Here is a 25,076-nt window from a genome sequence, read left to right as displayed (position 1 = left end):
CATTTTCCCATTCCAGAAATGATCTAAAACCAATTACACTGATTGAGGCGCAAAGCCATTTAAAATGATTACAGCGAAGCATTGTTCTGCGTTTAACAGGACAAGCAAAGAAAACCACAAAACAAACCTGGCACAATGTACTGTGAGAAGGATGAGGGGAGTGATGTAGAGAGAAAGGAGGTGTATGGTGTATGGTGTGTGTGTGTGGGGGGGCAGATGAGAAAAGTTTTGCCCGGTGATTTATGCCTCTTTCCCGGCTGGGATATGAATCTGGGATGATGCTCCAGAGAGCAGCACTCCAGATAATGTTAGCCCATTTAAAAAGAGCAGATTTGTGTAGTCTATCAGGGTCGCCGAGTATTTTTTTTTTCTCCTGTCTCCCTCCTCCTCCTGCTCCTCCCCTCCGTAGTGAGAAATTGGTTGTTATCATAGATCACAGATACTGCTCAAACCTCTTATGAAAGATGAATTAATTTCACTAATGCTTTAATGCAAAGCTCTCATGAGGGAGGCAGACTGGTGATAACCCCTGCCTCGTCTCCGCTTCCTCCGCTAGTGATTTATGCCCTCTTTTAGTAGATGAAACCGCCTAGATTTGCCATCCATCTGCAGCTTTGAGGAATCCTATTACACAGGAATCCTGGACCAGACAGGACGCCACACAGAGTCCCGAACCAGGTGCTCAAGTCCCGGCTCACTCAGTTTTTGGATCCTGATACCTGAACCAAATTATTTAAAGTTAACAAAACAGGCCAGGTATCTTATTTACATGCTCATAAGTCATTTTCCAGTGCAACTAAAAACTTGGATTTGAAAGTGATCCAGGAAGGTGAGAGAGTGACAGCAGACAGCTCAGGTGGCTGATGGGAGACAGATGTGTGTGTTTCCCTGCTTGTGTCTTTACCTTTACAGGTACCCATTAATAAAGTGTCACTGACTGAGATGCTGATGACATCATGGTGGGAGGGCTTGGTGTATGTGTGTGTGTGTGTGTGTGTGTGATTGTGTGAGTGTGTGTTTAAGACGGAAACAAAATGTCATTCAGTACATTTCAGAGCACCTGAGTGGTGCATGGTGGTTTAGACACAGGAAGTGTGTGTCTGTAAGATTGCGAGTGCAGAGCAAGGCTGCAACTAGCAATGATCTTAATCCTCGATTAATCTGTCAATTATTTTCAAGATTAGTTGATTGATTGTTTTGTTTGTAGAGACCACCAGTTTCACAGAGGTCATGTCTTCAAATTTCCCAACTCAAAGATTTTTAATTGTCAATGATATAAAACAGAGAAAAGTTTGTTCTCTTTTGTTTTTGTGTCTTTGTTTTAACTTTTTAAACCTGAAAGGTGACTCAGATGAATTGATTATCAGAATGGATGAATTTCTGTTGATTCATTAATCGATTACCTTTTAGCTCTTGATCTCCCAACCAGTGCAGAAGGAAAACAATCAGAAATTAAACCAGACAAATCTTTTTTTTTTTTTTGTCTGAATGATAATAATTAAAATGTGTTGAAAAGATCCATTTGAATTTAACCTAAATCAGGCTCATGATGATTTAAAAGTGGCCAAACTTATTGTCATAAAATAAAATATTGGCTATTGGCTAATATTGGCACTTCCATTCACACTTTCTGCTCGTGGCCCTTTCTTCTCCTAGTTTGATTCTGATTTAAGTGACAACCCCTCCGTATGCAAAACATCAGTTCTTTCCGTAATCCCAGCCTGAGTTATAGCTGTAAGTGAAGGGGAGAGAAGCGGGAACATTAATTGAAATGCTGAATAAGAAGGAAGTGGACAAAATTGTAGGCGCATTTCTTTTGAAAGGTCGCCGTGATGGATTTGGCGGCTTGTCGTTTCCCGTTGTTCCGTCAATCTCTCCATCTCCCCAGTGGACATTAATATATTTATTTGTTTGGCGCGGTAATACATGCCTCCAAAAACCATTGCATCATAAGGATTTGTCATTGCCTTATATAAATAAAGTATACGACCCAGACCTTAATGTGCCCTTGCTATTGATTGTTTTACACAGCCGGAGAAAAAAGAGAAAGGAAGAAAATAGGCGACAGGCTGTAGATCAACATCCATATGAGTTTCTATTTGTTGTTTGGCACCATGAGCGTGTCCATAAAAGCATTGACTTTTCATAGCCTTTTAGTGCCCTCTGTAGTAAGCTCCGATACGGGGCTGTGATTACTTTCAAGTTCTGCCCCTGATGAAAGTTAACTTCCTTCACATTTTTCTCCTTTGATTTAAGCCCCACATGTGATTCATAGATGCGATGCGTACGTTAAGGAGATGAAGTCATTTAAACTGGCATTGCCTGTAAAATGCTCTCTGCATTTATCACCAGACAAGACACCTGTGACACAGATGCTGTTGTCGGTGACAGGTGTGATCCATGAGACTGCAAGCAGCTCATAAATGTGGCGATAATGTTGAAATGAAAGCCAAATCAAGGCTTTCTACACTCATTCTCTCGAAAACAGAAGGATCAGAAAAAACACTTCAGTTTACTTCAAAACTCTTTTCAGGATGTTTTAAATGGTTTTGCTTTCAGCTTCTCACCATGTGGATTTTTAGAGCTCTCGACATTCTTGCATCGTGTTTACTGCAAAATATGAGTGGTGACAATGACAGAGACTGCCCTCTGTACTTGTGGTACATCAGAACACACACACACGTACCAACATGTGTTGTCCAGTTATATAAACCCGATGTGAGGCCCTCTCTTATTTGATGGGCCCCCCTGGATGATGGAATAAAGATAAATGTGACTGTCTACCGGGCCTCAAATCAATCAGCGTTTGTGTGTATTACTTATTACTCACAGTGCATTTCTGTCACGGGGCTTTTGTGTAACCCCTCCTCACACCCCCTCCCTGCCCGGCACTCTTCTATCACCCCCCCACCACCACCACCACCAAACATCACCCAGCCATAGTATTATTTATGGGGGTCGGACTTTGAGCTGAAATATAAGAAAGGTCAAAGAATCAAACGGGATGGACCGGGAAATGGTGATGGGAGGGTGTTTTAGACAAGGACTGGGAGCAGGACCGTGTGTGTGTTTGTGTGTGTGTGTGTGTGTGTGTGTGTGTGTGTGTGTGTGTGTGTGTGTGTGTGTGTGTGTGTGCGTGCGTGCGTGCGTGCGTGCGTGCGTGCGTGCGTGCGTGCGTGCGTGCGTGCGTGAGTGCGTGCGAGATAGTGTGTGTGTGTGTGTGTGTGTGTGTGTGTCTTGACTGTGTCACGTCTGACATTTTATAGACGCGTAATTTTCCATTGGTCACAATTGGGGAGTTTTATGTAGTGGTTTCAAGTGAATCGGATGGTTTGTAGTTTCCTCTCCCTCTTATCTTGTTTTTTTTTTGTTTTTTTTTTCTTTTTGCTCTATCTCATGTCCCTCATCTTCTGTGTGTGTGTGTGTGTGTGTGTGTGTGTGTGTGTGTGTGTGTGTGTGTGTGTGTGTGTGTGTGTGTGTGTGTGGTGGTGGTCAGCCTGTATATGTATTGGCCAACACCCTTGGATATGACCCACTGTGTAGCTGCCGTTCATCACTGTCATGGGCGGAGACGCCATCGCTGACCTATGGATGGTCAGCCAATGTCAACCCAAGCCTCGTGACCTTTTACCGTTGCCCTTTGACTCCAACCCTCGTCCCCGCTCAGTGACTCTTTACAGCCACCAATCCTGATATATGATTTGATTACAGGTCACTATCCATTTCATCCTCTGAGCTACATCCTCTATTCTAAATAACAGCGACATAACATATCAGAGAGCAAATTGGCTAAATTCATCCGTTTTTTTAAAAAGATGGGTGTGTGTCTGTGTGTGTGTTTATGCGTGTGTGTGTGTGTGTGTGGATGGGGGAGGAAGGGGTGATGATGATGTTTCAGCAGGAGATTAAATGGGGCCGGACAGCATCTGTGTCATCATCTCTGCTGCAATATCAGCTGCAGCAACCAAATCATGATGTCATCATGTCAACCAGTCGAGGGGGACACTTTTCTTCTTCTGCACTTTGATTGATTGTGTGAGATAATCATCTTAACTAGACTCCTATTACAAAATAAAAGCACTTAAATTTGGTAAAGAAAAAAAAAAAAGATAGCAGAGTGTATTTTTTTTAACTTTATGATATGTGGATGTATGTTTTACTTGACTGCGATGGTCGTCCACATGATTACTGTGTGTGTGTGTGTGTTCTGAGCGTGTTTATAAGCAAGCGATGAAGCAGGGGGTCAATCAGTCATACGTGGAGGAAATGGGGCAATCTGGGGCCGGGTGTCAGGGGAGTGATGGATTTTAATGCTGCGATTGTAGTTAATGGCTCTTTAAATTAAATCGAGATTAAACGTCTCTGGCTGCAGTCAGAGCTTGTATGTACTCTGAGCAAGTACCCCCCCCCCCCCCCCCCCCCCCCAAACACTCACTCTTCATCTTCTCCATCCTCATCCTCCCCACTCTAAGACTTTCTCCCCTCAACTTACTTCAACAAACACATACGGTGCAGTAATGGATATTCCATGCAACAAAGTCATGTTCAAGTCAGTGTGTATACATTTTGTGTACATAAACACATGTGATTACTGCACTTAGTTACTCAATCCTCATTGCTCGTGTTTATCTTTTAGATATATTGAGTTAGTTTAAAAAACATATTTCTTCAAGTGTAAGGTCAATCAGTTTTTATGCAGTGTGACACTCACATCTAATTCCATTTGCTCCTTTCAAAGTCACAATATTGGGACAGCGAGTTATAATTGGGCCCATACATTCTGCCGAGGCAGTATGGATTAATTCAAGTATGCTAATGTAATTCAATTTGATACAGTTAATCTTGTACTAATGCAGATTGAAGGATGTGAGGCGCAATCAAATACCTCTTAGCCCTTTAATTTGCATCTGAGATTTTTAAATAAAATTAGTCAATTTGTAATTTTGTGACCTGGCCCTTAATTAGTTTATTCATCACTGCAGTTAACTCCCCATCAGGAGTATCGGAGAGAGATGGACAGAAAAAGAGAGAGGCTGAGGGAAAGAGACTTATTTATCTATTCAGAATGAGAACACTCACAACATCAATTTGTCTCTCATTTAATAACCAGCTTCATGGTGAATCATGTGCTGTTTGAGAAAGAGCTTTGGACTTGTGATTGGATAATTAACTCGAGGCTGGTGGGATCTGATCAAACAGCTGCATACTAGATGTCTACATGCTATGCCTTTTATATTTTGTATAACTTTCACCGATACAGGTTGTAGGTTCCGGATTGAAGCTGTTCATACAACACTTCTCTGCGTTATTTATCATTATTTTTCATTATTTATTATTTATCAAACCTGTTGCAAATCAACTGACAAGAAATTTCAAACTGACTTTTGAAGTGACTGAAAAATCAAATGTATAGATACATTTTTAACTTCTGGCTTCCTGCCTGTTAACAATGTCTACATATTATTTCTATGTATTTATGTGTTCTGTAAGTATAAGGCTGCAACTAATGATTACTTTCATTATAAATTAATTTGGATATTATTATTATTATTCTCTATAAAATGTATAAATCAAACTTACATTAATGCAGTCAAATTGCTTGTTTTGTCCAACCAACTGTGCAAATCCTGAGGAGATTTTAATTAATTACATATGAGACACCAGAAAGTAGCAAATCCTAATTTATATATTATAAGAATGCATCATATTTTGTGTGCAAACAATCTTAATGCGCACAGTAAATTGTAGCTGTAACTGTCAGAAACTGTAAATGTAGTGGAGTTAAAAGTAAAAATGTTGCTAAGTATAAAATATCATCAGGCTGACCTGTTTTAGTTACGAACAAGTGCTTCAAAACTGTACCTAAGTGTAGTACTTGTGTAAATGTACTTACTTTGTAACTAAGTACTTCTCCTACTACTCCTGATCTATTCACTGACAATCATGTTTATCTGTATCTATTCATCAACAACTTGTGAAAGTGAGCAACTTTTATTCAAAAGTTTCATTTAATTGAAACCTTTAAAATTTGATGGATGAAAATTGAACTAAAAGTTTCTGATGGTGTTGAAAAATGTAAAATATGAAACTGCTCTCAGGTAGTGGACATTGTTACTTCTCTTCCATAAATCATTTGATGCTGTTACTTTAATTTGCCTCATCATGACAGTTGAAGCCTCTGTAATGTCAAAGTCTTCCACTGTCATGCTGAATTGAGTCTCTCTGTTCTGCAGTGCAAGTGGTCCAGAAAGGGATTCATCAGAACTCGATGGGCCCTGGCTGACTGGTGAGTTTTATTAATAAGTCCTTTCAATGACGCTTCCCACCTCATATCTGTTCAACCTTGAATCATTACAACTGTATCATTGAGATTAGAGATGAACATCTAACCATGTGAGTCCTGTCTGGCTTTGCCCAGAAGCCACTGCAGGCTGTGTGTGCTGTGGTTACCACAGACACACAGACACACACACACACACACACACACACACACACACACACTGAGTTACATAGCTGAATCCTCTCCGGATAGTGTCCCACAGCAGCAAGCGGCGATTTGATTACACGTAATCATGTTAGTCAAGCAGTTGCATATGACAGATGACAAAAAACATTACATGCAATTGAACCTGTATGGGATGAATACAAACGCTGGCTTCCAGTGTGCAGAGCAGGGAATAGAAGGGGGGGTGAGCAGGCTGAGGGGGGGAAGAGACAGGGATCGTAATCTAATAGAGGGATGACATGAGAACTAAAGAGCTGAAACGGTAAGCATTTAATAGGGGCATGACGTTTGACAAGAGCAGCAGAAAGAGAGATGCTGGTGAAGAATAGGGAGATCAGATCAGAGATGGGATAGACAGAGATAGCGAAGACCGTGCATGTATTCATCTGTTCAGGATGTCACTGCAGAATAAACCCCCTTGAGATAAGAGCAATTCCTCTGGGTCACCCTGCTGAACATTATACTAACAAAACACCCCAGATTGGCAGGATGAGCAGGGCGGTGTTACACTGTACATTGAGCTATCTTGCTTTTCCCTGACAGGACAAACTGAAAGGAAGCTGAGTGTTTTCACTGGTAGATATACATATATGTTCACAAGCTTGGGTTGTTACTCTGTCAGGACAGATAATGATATTTAAATAATGTTTAGCAAGTTGTACATTTCAGAAATATACCGCTAGTAGAGTAAGAAAAACAGTTTTGTCACTTGGAAATAAACTTCAAATATTAATATTCTACATATTAGGGGAAGACGCTCACTCACACTTTGTTCTTTCATCCTAGTGCCTTTGACCTGGTCAACATCCACCTTTTCCATGATGCTTCCAACCTGGTGGCCTGGGAGAAAAGCCCCTCAGTCTACTCTGGGACCAGGCAGAAGGCCCTTGGCTACGTTTTAGACAGGTTTGTACGCACTGGACACCACCTCTGTTGCTCTTATGTTTTCATCTACCCACTACATCCTTGACAGATCAAGGGAAGAGACTAACTGTGTCTTCTATGACTAGATGTTGTCAGACTTGTCACTGTTTAAAGTGTTTGCTGGACTCACTCTCTGTGTAAAGTGTCTACTCTTAATTGAGAAGCATAATGAAATGAAATTAAGCAGGAATGCTTCTGCTTTGTTGGCAGTTTTTCAGATGACCTGTGAAATGTTGTTAATATATTTGGAAGGTAATAATGTCTTATAAATAATAATAACACTTATATAACAATAATAATAAAAGTTGTTCAGATTTATAGACTATTTAATGAAAAACTCTGACTGAGAAAGAACCAGAAAAAGCAGCTGACTGCTTGATCTGACTTTATTTGTGATGTCTTGTCCAGTCTTCATCAGGTAAAATTCATATGGACAAACAGCACCAGTACCATATATACATACATATATATATATATATATATATATATATATATATATATATATATATATTTTTTTTTTTTTTTGGAAGACATATATATAAAGAAATATATGTAAAGAATGTGAATTGCATTTAAAGAAAAAGGTAGTAGTAGCTAGTCACAAATCCGCATTTTGTCTGAAGTGACAAAACCTGTATTTATATTGTAAAGGATGATTTGAGTGAAACTGAACAGGAGAGGTACAGCAGAGAAGGATTCAGTCCTAGACCAGTGGGATTACATCTGTCTGTGGAAGTAGGGGGTCTTACTCACTACACGGTCTGTGAGTTCCCAAGTCTCTTTTATCTGTTCTTTTTCTGTCCTTCCCTCTAACTCCTTCTTACTTTCCAACATTTTCTGTTTTTTTTTGTGTGATCTAATCCTATATTCATCCTCATTTCTGTCCCACTACTGTTAAATGGAAGAAAGCTACACGTTTGTCTATAACACTTTGGTCCAGAGCAAGATATCTCAAAAAATACTTACAAAAAAATTGATATGAAATTTAGCATTGATTGTCCTGGTATCCAGAATGAGTCGGATTTTCTGGTCCTCAAAGGATGAAACCGAATTTCATTGCCATGATATTTCCCATATTCATTCTGCCGAGAGAATGAACTCTTTCCATTTTGGACGGTGCATGAGTTCAGCCCTCGGGTCTGTTTGTCAGCTTTGCAGACTAGATGTGAAAAATGATTTCCCTGATATCAATTAAATTTGCTGTAAGTGTTTATAGTCCACAGAGGATGAACCTTTAAGTTTTTGTGCCTCTGTTCCTATAGCACCAACATCAGGCAGAAATGTCCAAATCTATTTGAGTTGTATTGTTATTTAATAGGCAGTTTATGCTACATTTACATTTGTGCTCCCAAGAGGATCAACCATTAGAATTAATTAAACATTTTTAATTACCCTGGCGGGGGTGTGGGAATTCTTTAAAGTAATGGTAAAGATTTTTTCAGTCTGCACTGAGTATAGCCAGCCTCCATACAAACAGACCAGGCTATCTATTCATAGGCCACGGTAATGTGATTTATGGGATATCCATTTGCAGCGGAGCAGAATGATAGAGTACATGGTGCAACCCCTGCTCCCTACCTGGCCATGCTAACACAGAATAAAAGCCCAGTACCAGCCTTGCGGCAGGTGACCTCCCATTCAAATAGCATCAGAATGCACGACATGGCTCCCCGCCACCTCGACTTTGAATAACTACATGCATATATGGGTGGCATACATTATCTCCAGGCTTTCTGATGTGCATGAATTATGAGGCACTTTTTAAAGTATCCTCTCCAAGGCCATATTTTACCTGTGCTTCATTCTTGATTTGATGAAAGAATGGTCCGCCTTTAATGGACAGGGAAGTGGGAGTGTTTTTCAAGAATATGGCAGCTTTTGCTATTTTTATTACGCTGTAACTTACCTGGATTTACTGGCATCATGAAGTTTGAAAAGGACCTCTGTTGTTGCTTACATTCAAGTGTTTTCATTGTATTTCCGCTGCTTTCATCATGCTTTTGCAAGTTGATTTATTTTTAAAGGTTCCCTTGTAAATACACCTAATAGCAGAGTCCCTCAGTTTTCGCTGGGTGGCTGAGGGGATTGAATTGAAATTGTGTTGGCTGAGTTGCAGTTTCCATGCTCCCTCTTTCTAAATCCCCTTGTGTTGGGATGGTAACCCTGTTGTTACTTCTGGGCCATATCATTTAAAGGTTCTTTTTTGACAGGGGTGGGGATGAGGGGTAAGTGGTGTGAGGCAAGGTGGTGGTGGGGAGGTCGTTATATGTTCCGGCTACCCTGGTATTCCTTGCTAGGGGCACAGGGGTGGGATAGTGGGGGCATCGCGCCTCAGTCGCTCACTTTGGGGGAAACTGTCGGGCCCAGATCCGGAGCACCGAAGTGAGAAAAAGCTGGCGGTGCAGAGGGAAGGGAGGAGGAGCACAAAGGGTGCTTGGGCTCTGTAAAGGGCAGTGAATAATGGGTCGGTCCTTTCACAGAGGCTGCTAACCTTTTGGCAGCCACCAGCAAACTCCATTCTCCTCTGTCGATCTGGGAGGACAATGTGCCCAGGCCAGGCTTTGAATGAAGCGCTACCACCAACAGTGTTCCCATTCAGCGGCTGGTTGGGAACCATCTTTTTGGCTATTGTCCTAACTCTGACTCCTACCCCCAGAAAACAGAGCAGGAAAAGGGACAGGGGGAATATCTAAAGCCAAACTCCCCCCTCCTTCCCTCTTCTCTCTCCTCTCTCCCTCTCTGAGCTCTAATCTCTCATTGCGGAATGGGAGAGGAGGGGAGGGGTGCTGCTGAACACACCACCAGCCAAGATCCATGAGGCAGCCGGCACAGGAGCTGATCACACAGCAGTGCTGGGGACAGAGCTCTGCTGCCGGGCATCAAACTTCAGCCTCCATCTTATCTGGGGCCCAGGCCTAATAATGCAGCTTGCAGCCCATTGAGAACACATCTGATAAGCCTTTTCCTCTGTGGCCCTTTTAACTGCTAAACGGTGTTTATCTCCAAAGTGCTTCAAGGCCTCGGGGGAACAATGCTGAGAAGGAACAGCGTTTAGCCGGCCAGACCTCACTATTGAGTCACATCAAAAAAGCACTGCTCTAAAGCCTGTGCTGATGTGTGGGCCACTTCCATGAGAGCAAAGCAGGGCTCTGCTTGAAATGCTTTCCCTGCTTGTTTTCCTGTCCTTTGAAAATGCACATATGTGTTCAGGGCTGCATCAAGCATTATTTACGTTGTTGACTCAGCTATGCCTTGATGTACAGAGATCATTGTTTTATAATCATGGCAAGGTTTAATTGATTTTGTGTGCACACAATGTAAAAAAAACTCACTATTTCTTCTTTATTTTTTAAGAATATTATTGAATCTGACACATACTGTTGTAAAGGGACAAGATACTTGAGTATGCAGTAAAATGTATGCATATTTATTTTAATCTGCCCGAGACAGCTGATGTAATGGAAGTGATAGTGTTAACCCCGGCCTCTCTAGAGGATGGAAAACATGGCTGCTAAATGAGCCTGTGAAATGATAGCATGAGATAAAATCAACAGTTTTTTTTTTCTTTTTTTTTTCGTCTTCCTTGAAAAAAAATCGCTTTTGTGTATTGGCATTTGTTTCTTTTTTCCAACCCCCATTCAGGGTGCCTGGTCCGGTTCAGGGGAGAACAGTTTTACATTACAACTGTGAAATCCTGGCATAAAGGCGTCCTTTGTGGCACGCCATTATTTTCACACAAATATAGTCCATTGTCACAGTGCTGAAGTTAATTTGATCAACATTGGGGACATTTAACTGTTTTGTTCGCTGAAAAGACTTGTTTCATGCTCATTTTCGGGGCATTGAAAAGCAATGATTGGCAGAAAAATAATGTTGCCGTTAACAATTCAAAGCAATTAGTTTCCCATGGGGAGGCAGTGGGCCGCACTGGCCACCACACAGCGATGCTTTGTCATTTTATGGACGGTCATCAGTCAACTGTCAGAGTGTCTCAAAGAGCCCTCCAATCTAAATGTTTCCCTTTAGGCTTTTCCCAGAACAACAGGCTGAAAGAGGGGAGAAAGGCCGGCTAGTTTCCAGCCAATAGACATGTTGAGCTGCAAGAGGGAGGACTGGATAATCATAGGGAGATCCTCCATAAAGCCTGAATGAATTTATTAAAGAGACTAGTGTGTGCATGTATGTGTGCGTGCGTGCGCGTGTGTGTCTATGCATGTATATATGCTAAGCGATCGCATTTTCCAGTGCAGCGTCCATGTCATAACATGTACAGTACAATACAATACAATTCAATTTTTTCTGATTTGTTTATATCTGGTATCTAAATGAAAAGTAGGCACTTGTCTGGCGATACACGAATTACACTGTAACAATGTTTTGTGTGTGTGTGTGTGTGTGTGTGTGTGTGTGTCCAGGTGACCATGTGAATGTGTTTGTGGTGTCACTGTGAGATGCTGAACTGCCTTCTCACCCTGGGAGGCCTCCAGGAGCAGAGGTTAATCTTCTCCAGTGTCTCTCTGCTCACAGAGCTGTTTATTACACACACACACACACACACACACACACACACACACACACCCACACACACAGAGTGCAGCAGTCACTGTGAGACAGGGTGAGGGACATACAGACATCACCATTTCTTTAGCACCTGAAAAGAGCTCATGTTCCCACAGTTTGTATTTATCAGTGTTGCCAGAATTGTAACTTGTAAGTTAATAAGAAATTTAATATTCACATTATGAAGCCAGTATCGTGGCACGCAGCTGAAGTAATCAAGTGGAGTGTTTCCCAGGATTCCCAAGGAGACAGGTTTTGATGTTGGTTGGCTGCTCATCATTTTATCAGCTGCTACTGGCTCGCCTGAAATAACCTGTCTGGGAGACTGGGGCAAATAACCCCCCCACCCCCTATTGTCCATGTTCCCATCAGCATCAGTTCATGGTAACTGGATAAGACTCAATTCATTTTGATATTTAATTTTGGTGCATTTCATCTTTTTAGGAAAACACACCATATGAGATCAATATAACTTAAAATAATAAAGTCTCATATCTAGATTTGGACACAGGGTATTAAGATTACATAATAATTCAGAATCTAGTTGATGCTTTACTTTAGCGTGAATTCCCTAACAAATTTAAAAGTAATCAAATGACCAAAAGCCAGTTGACACACAGGGAACCTGGGGCTATTGGGAACGCTGGAGGTCTGGGACCGTGAGGAAGTTGCCAGCTTTGCCCAGCTGGTAATCCAGCCTCGACTACAGGTGGTGTGTCATTCACTTCCTGAAATTATAGAATAATGTGCTATCCAGTCCATTTCATACAAAAGTCCATGCAGTGAAGATTCAGCAGACACTTTGCAGGGACAGTCAGAGAAAGTGTTGCCGCCTGCTCTGCACGTTATCCCATAAGTCGGCTCTACCTTTCCGTCTTCCCCATCTTGAGAACGTGTAGAAAGTGCTGTTAGTTTGACCCAACTTATTCGTTAACCTCTGTGTGACCGCTGCAACATCCTTGCACCCCCTCAGCACCACATCTTTCCTGTGTGGTGTTCTCGTTGGGATGGGCGTCTCTGAGGAGCCGGGGTGCTAACAGGGGGACGAGGGGAAGGCTGTCCTGCAGTGTCAAAGGTCCTGTCAGGCGCCACCCCAGGCCCATTCAGAAAGACGTCACCCAGCACATTCTTCACAATGTTAACATTCTCCCAAATTCTCAACATTTACTTACAATGGATGACTGCGCTCAGCCCAGCCATTGTGTGAAAAGTCGAATCTGACCGGCCAACTTATGGTAAGTCATCTTGTCAATATAATCATGACATGGCCCCCAGTTTCACCCTCATAATCCCGTATAGACTGTCTATTATGGTTCAGTTTAGCTGTCAATCATAGTGTATAATCTGCCGAGGAGTCAGCGAGAGGCTGAGGCTGCTGTGACGGAGAAAGATTTAAAAGCAGGCAGGAATTGTTTAGGTCTACATGAGTGTTATCTGTGATTTAGAGGCTGTCAGTGTCTTTGGTGCAAAAACATTTTTTTTTACATGTTTGTTCACTGCTATGACAGAATGTTTGTCTGTGGGAGAAAAGTAGAATCAGAGAGAGAGAATGTGACGTTGTTGCTTTGTGCTGGTGGTTTAAGGAGCCTGGGAGCAGAGTCAGAGACTGTGTTATAAATTAGTGTCTGACCCCTGTCTTTGTGTGGCCCCTAGGAAGGCCTGACGAAGGCCCCAGCCCAAACCTCAGTGAGAACGGCCCTTGTGAAGAGCTTCTTTCAGGGGTGTCACTGCGGGATGAATTGGCCAGGAGAAAGCACGTTTATAGACTGTGTAAAGGAGTGCGTCTTTGTGGGAGAATGTCACTGACACTGTAACAGTTTGCGTGAATGAAGTGTGATGACGAGGCTAATGGAGGCCCCTGCCAGGGGTGAGGGTCAGTGAGGGGGGCCCCCCAGGCTCAGGGACCCCCCACCCGCAGGCCCTTTTCACGCCCAGTAGCTGTAGGTAATGTTGCAATTCTTCGCTCCTCCCCACAAAGGCCAAGAAAAAAGTAAACTTTCACACCAGTGGGTCACCATGAGTGCTTTAGGAAATGATCGTGTAAACACAGTGTTACCTTCTGACCTGTGGCTGATATCTTGGAGCAGCAGACAAAACAGCCAGGCTGCGGGTATTAGACATGGCTGTTAGCGGGATAAAGCTACAGGACGTAGAGGAGAAAAACCTCCAGGCTCTGGAGAAACACACATACACACTCTTCCTCCCTCTCCCACTTTTCAACTTCTCTTTTTATTTTGTGAGACTTCCCCACTCTCTTCTTCTCCCCTGTTCATCACCATCTCTTTTATTTTTTGTATTGTGTCATTTTTGTGTCATTGTCTGATTGTCTCAGATTACTACAAAGTAAAAGTAAAGGTTTAGTCAATTTACCTTTGGCTTTTATTTTGCACTCGCCACAGCAGATGTGGTAAATTCTCTATCAGCACCAGGAGTACATGAGTTCCCACGCCTGTAACAACTGCATTGACGTGTATGTTCAGTCATTTTACTGCCCTTCATTCAGGACAACAGGATAAACTGGCCACTAACCCTGTTTAAATAGAGCTGAGTCTCTTAGCACCAGAATGTGAAGTCATTAATGACATCAGTCCCAGTTTGAGTGTATTAACAAGCTACTGCACACACACACACACACACACACACACACACACACACATACATAGTCTTTATCAGGCGGTGATTAGTAGAACATTTTAATTTAGTAGTATTGCTAAAAAATGTAACCATAGTGATAAGCAGTGAGTCAGATCGTAGGGGTTCAGTGTTTGGTTAAAGCATCAGTGTCTCCTCATAATGTTGACTTGTGGCAACTGGACCAGAGACTCTATGGCTTTGAGACCATTGTAAGCAACTTTAAAAACTCAGTGCAGTAAGTGAACCAATTTGTTAATGTAGGAGACACATTGTCCTTGTTTTTAAGAAGATATCGGAGCCAGTGTTTCTGCTCTGATTACTGTGAAGAAGAGGTGCACTCAGGTAAATGAGCTAAACTTTTGTTTCCTGTGCTGAATTAATGTTATGTTGATGAAAGCAAATGGCACCTTATGAGCCTCTTACCATGAGCTTTTCAATATACTGCCCTGCCAAAAATATTAGACACGACTGCGATCGAACTTGCCTTTACCTTAAACAATAATTCATTACATTTAATTACTTAATAAAATTAGTCATTAAGTCGTTTTTCAAATGACAAAGATTCGCTGTTTCAAGATTCTCAAATGTGAGGAATTGGTGCTTTTCATTTTCCACTACAGCAAACTGAACATCTTTGGCTTTTAACCTCTGGAAGGACAAAACAAGCGACTTTAGACCAAATTATTAAATGACTACTTGAGAAAATAATTGGTAGTTGCAGCCCAAATAGCAAAAATAAAATATGGCAGGAAAATGGGGCATCTCATTTTGAAGTGTTTGTTTACTCCAGAAAAGAATTAAGTTTATGTCCAACAGTCTCAATCATAACCATGAAACACTTTGATTGTTATTTTTGGAAAATTCTACATGATGTTCCCATCTTTATGTTGACCCCTCCTGAAAAGCCTCTGGAGGAGAAAGACAATCCAGTTTCTGTTTAATATAATGGGATGTCAAAATGACATACTCTCTATTTAATATAATAGCTGCGTTCCCCGCCTCTTACTCCAGTCACCTTCGCCTCCGTGCTGTTCCCTCTCCCTCCCTCCCAGAGAAGAAGTGGCCGTGCTTTACGACAGCCGGCCAGAGCCGAGACCCACCACTAAGAAGGAGCTTCTTCTCTCTTTACAGCCCCATAAATATATTGTTATCTGGGCCTGGGAAGTCCGTGGTGAGATTTATCCGTGCGATTAGTGGAGATAGCGAGCCAAGCATCCTGAATCATTAATTACACAAGAGGCTGCGCTACGTCCACCTTAATTTCCTATCTGTGCTCTGTAGAAGAGCCACTTTTAAGTAAGTGATGAGGCATAGGAGTTAATTATATGTCGCTTAGGTGTGTTTTTTTTTTTTGTTTTTTTTTTAAGCACTGGGATGCTGGCCCTGTGGTGAGGTTCTAGAGATTTGGACGTAGTTCAGTGAGAGGATCTACACTCTATGAATCCACTGACACCAGACTCTCAGGTTTAGAAAGCAATGAAGTCAGTGCATTAAAAACATTTGCAAGACAAGAGACAAGTACAAGACAAGCACAAACAGGAGTCACTTTAGTCACAGTCCTCCTGAGGTAGAGCCTGTGGCATCATGGGTAGATGGAGTCCTTCAAGCTGTTCAAGTCTGTTTCTGACTCAGGGTCCCACAAATCCACACATAAATCTACAGAGTGAGAGGGTTTGGGATGCTTCCCTCTTCCTTTGATCAATCCAACTAATTGAATTTTCTTTTACTTCAAAGCAGATTATTAAAGAAATTATCAAGATTTATTATTTTAATTGTGGTGTTCGTGCTGAGAGTTTACAGTTTGAACTGAAAGCATGTTTACTTGTGTTCAGGAACATGTTCAGCAGACAAGTCGTAAAAGATGAAGATAACCTGGTGCAGGGACGATGTGGGTGCTGTGAAAGATTCACTTGCTTTTGAATAAATAGTTGCACATAGGAAGCTGCAAACTTGTTAAACAATATCATTAGATCTATTTAATACATGGTTTTCTGAAGGTGACAGTATTATAAAGAAGGTTTTTTCTTCAAGGTTGCGAGCTATTTAAATACCTGTATGTCTACGTCATCTATAAACCTTTAAGTCCTCATCATAGGACTCATGTTTTTCCTGAAAATTTGTATTCTATATTATGTTCTGTCATTTTCTCTCTCTGCTCCATCATTACATCCATACTGTGTGTACTATCTTATAAATCATCAATGTCTACCAAAAGACTATCAGAGCACAGAAAACTTTACAAAGAATGTATCGTCTCAGCTCTGCAAATGTGAAAACCTTCTGATCAGAGTGTGCTGACCACTAGGTGGTGCTGTGGCCCTCATGAACTAAACACCCTGAGGTCAAGGGGATCATCAGATGACCTCTTGAAAAGTCTTTGCCAGCTTATGGTGATGTTTGCCAACACTAACATGTTTTTCAGAATCTTCTCTGTTATTTAACATGACTGGTAATAATTTAGGATCATTAGGGTTGTAATTAGTTGTCTGGTGAGTTCTGGCTGCCAGCACCCGTCACAGAGGTTACGATGTCTGTTTAAAAACATTGTCACTGACGAGTTGGTTGTAATGTTTTGCAGGATCACGGACCAGCGGTATGAAAAGGTGCCATATTTTGTCTTTGGGGACTTTAACTTCAGGTTGGACTCTAAGCAGGTTATTGAGGTGAGTGTTTTTTGTATTACACCTGGCGAATCAGAGATGGAAGTCTAATTGTCTAGATTACGTGTGCAATATGGGGAAATGTGCTCACAACTGTATGCTAATATATTATATACATATGCAGTAAAGTACTATCAAACTCACAGTAATATAAAATGTATGTGTGCTTGTATTTGTGTGCATTAGAGAGAGACTGCAATATAGTAAAAGTGGCTTTAGTAGCCCCCTGTCTCTTCAGAGTTATGACTCATTAAACGCTTCACTGTGGCTGGCCCAGCTGTGTTTGCCAACTGAGCCTCCAAGTGCATTGTTATGTTATGGTGCCATTCACTGCTCTTTCTCTCAACCTTCCTCTCCTGCTCCCTCCCTCCCCCCCTTTCTTCCTCTTTCTCCTCCTCCCCTCCTTCTCTTGGTGCAAATGAGGCCAGTGAGAGCCAAGGTAGTGCAGTCATTCAGCATTCTCCATGACGCGATGGGGGGTTAGTGGCACAACAAGTCATAAAGGCCCACCACAGACAGCAGAGTCCTGTGATAACAGAGTGGGAGAGCCACTTGTTGGCCGATCCTCTCCCTCCTTTCCAGCACAATGGACCCTCGAATCAGTGGTCCTGTTCAAGGTGTGGGCATTGTTCATTTCAATCAGAGGCCCATTCATGAGAGAAGGGAAGAGGAGGGAAAGCTTTCTGAATGGCAGGGTTTTGCTCAAATGACTTAGGAAGGACTTCACTCTGTGTGGCGCTCAAGAACAAACCTTTTGTAGTTTAGTCATCCGGCCACTAGAGGTGCAGTCGTGTAAATCATCATCCCTTCTAGAGGGCCCAGCTCAAGTGGGATGGTCGTCACATGCTTTTACTCAGCAATCTATCAGGGGCATGGATTGATTGCCTCAAAGTTTGTGCAGTACATTTGATTTTGGTTCTGTAATTGGGTCGCCCACTGATCATGTGAACATGCATTGCTGTGGACATAATAAATCCGAGCACAGAATTCACAACAGCAGATGTGCAAACACTGAGGCTATTCAGAATCCAACTATCGCAATTAGATGTGACCTGGCATACATTTAGGTCACAGTGATTTATAACACTGAGATACTGGTTTGTATCTGATCAGCATTTCTGTGATAAAAGACACTGTGTTCTACACATTAAATTATATGAAATGGTTTTAGCTTCCCATGGCAGTTCTCAGTTTTATGCAGCATGGCTGCATTAAGATGAAAGGAAAGCATCCAATCAAACAGAGTCAGATGAGGTGATATCTGTGTAGCTAATCATGTTTCCTGTCTTGTCCGTGCTGCTCTCTGGTAGATGAGCTCTCACCCTCTCCGTGTCTCTACCGCTCTGAAACACTGTTTGAGTGCAGTAAGGGTCATGACCCCTTTTCGTGGGATGTGTTAGGCTTGCATCGGTGTGTATCCATCTCTGCCCCCTCTCCCCTCCACACAGCTCCTTTCTTATGCACCTTTGGCCCCCTATTCAAATCCTGAGCGAATACACACACACACACAAACCAATTTGTTAGGCCAAATGAATCTGATTGATTCACCCCGTTTAAAGGGGTGTGGCAGCAATGCAGGGGGGAGGCCTTTTAGAGTTCCCCTCAGGAAGTTAGAGCTGTGGGCTATGACATAAACCACACACACACCTAGACATTTTCCCTCTAGCTTAATGAGGGTTCTTCAAACATACTGACCATTTAATGGGGACAACAGAAAAGACTGATGATGTCATCTGTGAGAAACGTGCCATTAAAGGGGCAGCGCTACTTCGTATAAACCCGTCCTGTGCAGTGGTCAACCTGTCCGATTTAACAGTGACCTGTGTGTTAGCGGCAGAGAGAGCTGTGATATCACCAATAAACAAATGGGTTGCAACCTTGGCGCAGGATGTAACTCACAGCCGGGAGGCCATTTTAAGCCCTTTAATGACAATTAATGTCAACAGGACAATTAGTGCACATCCACTGAAGTGCTTAACTGTATATGGGCTGGTGGTGGATCGATCGTCCATACTTATCCGAAGATTGATTCAGACACGCAGAGCCTGGCTCTCGTTCTCACTGTCTGAGAGTCTCATTTTTTTGCTTTCCGCACTATTCTCTCTCCACATTCGATCGATAGGAAAGGCCCCCAAAACCATGCGGATGAATAGATACTTTTTCTGTGTTAAGTGGATAAAATAATCGCAAAATTAAACTGCTTGTCTTTGTGATTTGCTGAAAACCAGAGACAACCCTTGAGCACCCATGAGGATCCCTAGGCCCCACCTTTAGAGTCACTGGATCAGAAAGTCCTGCAGTACATTTCTCTACAGCTGCACACTACACCACTTCTCTTCTTCTCTGTCCCTGGTCCATTGTGGGTGACTAGACTGCGGACAACCTCTAACCACTCCCCTGTCACCCATCCTCCCTTGTGGGTGGGTGGATGGGACAAGGGGGTATTTTAGGATGTATCCATGTGTGTACAGAAAAGGAGGTGGGTTTGGAAGGGGGTGGATTTGTTATTGTCACAGGGCAAATTCCAGGTGGCAAATTCCTGGCATGCTTGTGCGGCAGGATCAGTAACCAAAGGCCTGCGGCTGCCCCCCTTCTGCCCAGCCCGGGCAACCCCATTAATTGTGTCCGACAGAGGGAATTGGTTTCAATTGACCCTCATTCAGCGGCCCTTTGACTGGCAGACAAAGGACACAGCCACGTGGAGACTAATGCTAGGGCTGAGCAGCCTGGAGGTGGTCCAGTCCCCACCAACCACCTCTTTCCTCTCCCATGGGTCTGATCATGCTTCGCATCGGTGCTGATAAAACAGGAAACCGCAAAGGAAAGGTTTTGTCTGGCGAATCCGATATTTCACAGTCCACTTGCTGATGTGCTGTCTGCGATTCCTTACAATCCCTTATCAAGCACTTGTGCTCAAGACACATTCAAGCCAGCAGTGATTAACTGACTAAAGACAGGACCTGATTCTTGAGTTTTCAAGAAAGATCTAAAGACCTCAATTAGATCATTGGTATCTCATTGGTGCTGAGTGTGAACAGTGAAATTACACCCCTTTTATTTACAAACCCCATGCATTACATAAGAGACCAGAACATGTGCTGAGCCCATGTTTCATACAAGGTTCTTTACACATTGCTGCTGAATTTGAGATTACAAGCACAAATCTGAGAGTTCCATTAAAACAGCCCCCCCCCCTATGCTTCAGTTAAGATAAAGAAGTTTCAGTTTATCATTGATCTCTCTTCCTCGCCCACTGCCTCTTTCTTGGCCTCTCTTTTATGACTAGTGATGTGGTCTCTTACAGAAATCTTGTATAAACATAATTCATTAAAATTGCATCTAATCAAACCTTGATTGGTAAACATTTGCACTGTCACTGCTGCTCTGAAGTTTGATACTCTAGTATGTGGTTTGTAGCTGCTGCAATAGGAATCAGCATTAACAATTTTTTCATTTCTCATTCATTAACATTTCTATACACTTTTACTTCCCACTACCTGAAACTGAGGCTGTTTTTTCTGTCTTCAAAGGCAGTTAATAAGCCTTGATTCTAGTTCATGTCTTGAGGTGAACTTTAACCAGTGTGATGGGGGCTGATAGAGTTACAGTAGACAACATCGCTACATGTACAACTCCTCAGAATCTGAGTGGGAGGGTTATGGTTAGAGGAAGCAGGAATAGGATGGAGAATGTGCCAGAGCAGGAAATCCTGCTGGATCAGATAGGGGATAGTCCTACACAAACCGCTAATAACTTCCAGTTTCATCTTTGAAGTAAAAATTAAAGTACAATAGTTAAAATGTAGTAACCCTAAAAATCCAATTAACGAAACCATCGTCAGCCAAAGCTGAGCAGTGCCCTCCCTCGTTGGGACCTCAGTCATGAAGCCAGGTCACACAACCCTTGTTGACCCATTCACACCATCAGCAAACACAGTTTTCTCTTGTTTCCATGCTTTAGGTAGAAGGTGGTATAATGTATAGTTGTGTGTGAGAGAGTGTGTGTGTGTGTGTGCGTCCCTCGTGGTGGCCGGTGGCTGTGAATCAGCGGTGTAGATGACAGGCTCAGGGCTCCGTGCCTGGACTCCTAGTATATTTAAAATCCCTCCTAATTAAACTTAATAGAATGTAAATTTAATATCTGCAGAGATTGTGTGCTGCTGGCCGGCCCGCTCCAATTTAAGGATTGATAGAGGCCAGCGGGAAGGTTAATTGCTGACTTGATCTACTGTCCCCGTGACATGGCGTGGGGCTGCTTTAATTGGGCCTGATCTGCTGCTACATGGACAGATTTCATTAGGTTAGCTGGCCTCGCATTGACTGCACAGTGGTTTGGATCAGCGCCCCCTCTCTGCATCTGCGGGAAGTGCAGAGGGCCGGACCAGGCATCAATCTTCCTTCCTTTGTCCTGTGTCCTTTTCTCTCGCTTGAGCAGCATGAAATTAAAGGTGGGGCCCCAGACTAGCCCCACTCCTAATGAATGCTGTAAAATGCTTGGTAATGACAGGCCAACATGATAGATCATTCATTTTTCACACTGTGGAGTCACTCTGTGTGCATGACCATGACAGTGGAGATAGAAATATAAGCAAGCAATTTTTGAGAGACACATTCAGGAAAAATCATGCTGTGAATGTCTTCTTTTCTTTATTTATGTTTATCGCTGCATCTATATGCAGAATTTATACCTTAGGCTCTGGATGGATTACTTCTCTATTTTTGTACATGTATGATGGAAGATGTATGATTTCTTTGACCCAGTCTGGAGAAGTATTAAAAAACCAAAGAAAGATTTTAGTAACTTCATAGCTAGGAGCTCTATAATTTTCTTTAATTAATTAATTTTTTTTTTGTAATTAAAAAGTATAGATATAGGTCTCACTGTTGAAGAAACAAAACATGTTGTCTGTTCATGTTACCTGCAGACACCAGCAACAGTTCATCAAATATGTGATAGCCATCGTCCTGGCCACTGAACCTAGTCTGGGTAAATAATTTGCACCAGTAGAGGCTAAACAATTTTTCCCTTTTTAGTCCGACTTTGACTAGCATGTGTGTATCTGGCCAGCTATAAATCAAAAGGCGGCCAGTGTAATTAAGTGTACACTACATTAGTCAGGCTAATTAATTTTGGGAGCCATCCATCCATTAACCAGTGGGCCAGCACTGATTGGGCCTCTGTTCTGTGGAACCCCTGACACTAGGGACTGCGACCCTCCTTGGCTGCCCTCAGCTTCCCAGAAACACTCATGCATTTACACCCACAGTCACAGATGTGTGTGTTTATACACACACATACATGCACCAACCCACATATAGTTAATCAGATTATATTTTGAATAAAGAGGGAAGTTTATTATAGAAAATTTTACCATTTTATTTCAAATCAGAACAGTGCTGTAACAATGTTCTTCTTTAATTTATTCTCAAATATAAATTATAAGCAAGACTCAGTTTACAGAGACGAGGGTTATATTTGACTATTTTATTGCTACAGCAAATTGTATTTACAGATCCTCTACATGGTTTGTTGTAGCCTCCTAAATCAATATACTTTTCTGTGAAAGACAACCCACCTGACACTGTCTTAATTGTCCTGATGCAGTAAACTCCTCCCGTTTACTGCACCATGCAAGTTAAAGCAGTTATTAACACCTACTATTTGACCCACGCCTGTTTATGGCTTCGCAGGTGAAGCCTGTGATGGAGATGTTTCTTTACAATACAATAAAAGCATATTATCTGACTAGAAGAGACCAATCTATCACAATGAGGGCCCATTATATCACAGATAACCCATCTGGATATAGAGGGAGACTATTCCCTCTAGACAACAGCGTCTGTTCTCTCTTTCGTCTCTCTGTTTGCTTTCGATGCTAATGAATACAGCACTGAAGACACAGAGGAAAAAAGAGTTCAGCTATGAGGGCGTAACTTGAGTGATGCAGCTTTGATGGGAGCGCTGTCCATATAATTAAAATGCTGGCAAATGAAGAACAAGCAATGGCTTCTGTTGGTCCTGCTCATTAACAACAGGCCGTTTGAGCCCGGCGCCAGCCATGCTATTGCCACTGTGTACTTGGAGGGAGGGGGTGGAGTGTGGGGGGGCACTGTGACTGGCAGCTGGGAACACCATGCCAACGGTGGGATGGCGTGACAAACCAAGCCGAGGATGAGCGCAGAGCCTGGCACTAACAGGGCCTGGGAGGGCACGTTGCCTTGTAGGCCCCTGGGGTTGGCCCCGGTCAGGGATGTAGCCTGAGTTACCCCTCAATCCTTCACCACTGCTGTCTCCTCCAGCTGGAACCAAAGCTGAGATGTCTCTTTTTACTCCAGACTCGCTGCACTGCTGCTGCACTGTCCCTCCTTCTCCTACAATAGTTTTACAGCTGTTTGTAAAAGTTTAACACTAGAGGAAGTGGTGCTGGGAAACACTTGTATCACGCTAATTTGTTTTTATTTGCTGTGCACAATGGGGTTCTCCTGAAAACCAAGCCTGCAGAATACTTTATATAGATACTTTATAAAAATATAGAAGTATTTAAATGCAACTTAATAGCTCAAAATTCTCCTAAATACAGCCTCACTCTACTTAAAATCATCCACTATGTCATTCTTTCAGTTGTGTATCTTCTCTTTTACATCTTTTCATCCTCTTTCACACCCAACCGTCTATCCTCTCTGTTTTTTTTCTTTGTGGTCTTCAACTTCCTGTCTAGTCATTTTCTCTTTATCTGAAAATGTCTCCTGGCATTCTTCAGCATATTTAATCAGATCAGAACCACAGCTAATGATTATTTTCATCGTCAGTTAATCTGCTGATTATTTTCTGGATTAACTGATTCATCTTTTCATCTGTAAAACGCCTTTACACAAATCCCAGGGTGACGTCTTTAAAGATATTCAGTTTTTGTCATAGAAAATTAAGTAAAGTAGTCACATTTCTGAAGCCACATTTTACTAATTCTGCTCAAAAGTTGAAAGATGAATCATAACATCTTGGTAAAGCAGATCATATTTTGTATATCAGCCAAACGCTGTCAGTATGTTACAAACATATGGACGCCAAACTAGTAAAAACATGTTGCAGCGATGCATCCTTAAATGTCCCTGAGCCGTCTCTCTGTGTGAGGAATCTAATGCAGCTTACTGTTGACATCTTATTTAAAATAAAATAATATTCTTGTGTTTCATTTATTAGTAACCATGACAAGATTATCCATAATAATTATTCCAAATCTAATTATTGAATAATTCCATCAGTCTGTGAATTCAAGCAGACTTGATACTGAATCTGTGTCCTTTTTATTTAATCCACCACTTTTTCTAAACAGTGTAATCTCTCTATAAATCATGAATAATCAACTTTGGCTCCCAGCTCAGTCTTTCTTTATCTCTCGCTTTATTGATGGTTTGTCTTGTCCTCTGTTAGTCGGAATTGACCCCTGCCTTTGAAATCACAAGCAGGAACAGCAGCAGCAGCAGCTAACAGTGATGCTATTATTTAGTCCAGATGAAATGTGGCATAAACTGTGAAGGATAGGGATCTCTTTGTGCCTGGCACATAGTGTCCAACTTGTATGATGTCAGTCTATTTTTGACTAATGCAGTCCTCAGCCTTTGTAAAGCACAGCACAATAATTGTTTTTTTTTCTATCTGAGGGATAGAGTGGTTGCCAAGATAACACATGTTGTCTCTTGGGGGGGGTGCACAAACATGCGCGCACGCACACACACACCGTCTCCATAGCCATTTCCATCATTATATTCATTATAGTTTGTTCTAATGCATAT

The 25,076-nt window shown here is 42.1% G+C and overlaps 1 protein-coding gene across 2 annotated transcripts in view; it reads left to right on the top strand.

Moving 5' to 3' along the window:
* The window catches only part of LOC130181083 (inositol polyphosphate-5-phosphatase A), a 138,736-nt gene that overhangs the window by 82,615 nt on the left and 31,045 nt on the right, over nucleotides 1–25,076 (top strand). For both annotated transcript variants that reach the window (XM_056394841.1, XM_056394842.1), the window contains exons 7-9: nucleotides 6,234–6,286; nucleotides 7,292–7,411; nucleotides 17,202–17,286. In XM_056394841.1, the coding sequence (XP_056250816.1) occupies nucleotides 6,234–6,286; nucleotides 7,292–7,411; nucleotides 17,202–17,286 (258 nt within the window). The remainder of the gene's footprint in view (nucleotides 1–6,233; nucleotides 6,287–7,291; nucleotides 7,412–17,201; nucleotides 17,287–25,076) is intronic.

The sequence above is a fragment of the Seriola aureovittata genome, chromosome 14 (genome assembly GCF_021018895.1).
Source record: "Seriola aureovittata isolate HTS-2021-v1 ecotype China chromosome 14, ASM2101889v1, whole genome shotgun sequence".
NCBI lineage: Eukaryota > Metazoa > Chordata > Actinopteri > Carangiformes > Carangidae > Seriola > Seriola aureovittata.
This window is presented reverse-complemented; position numbering and strand designations above follow the sequence as displayed.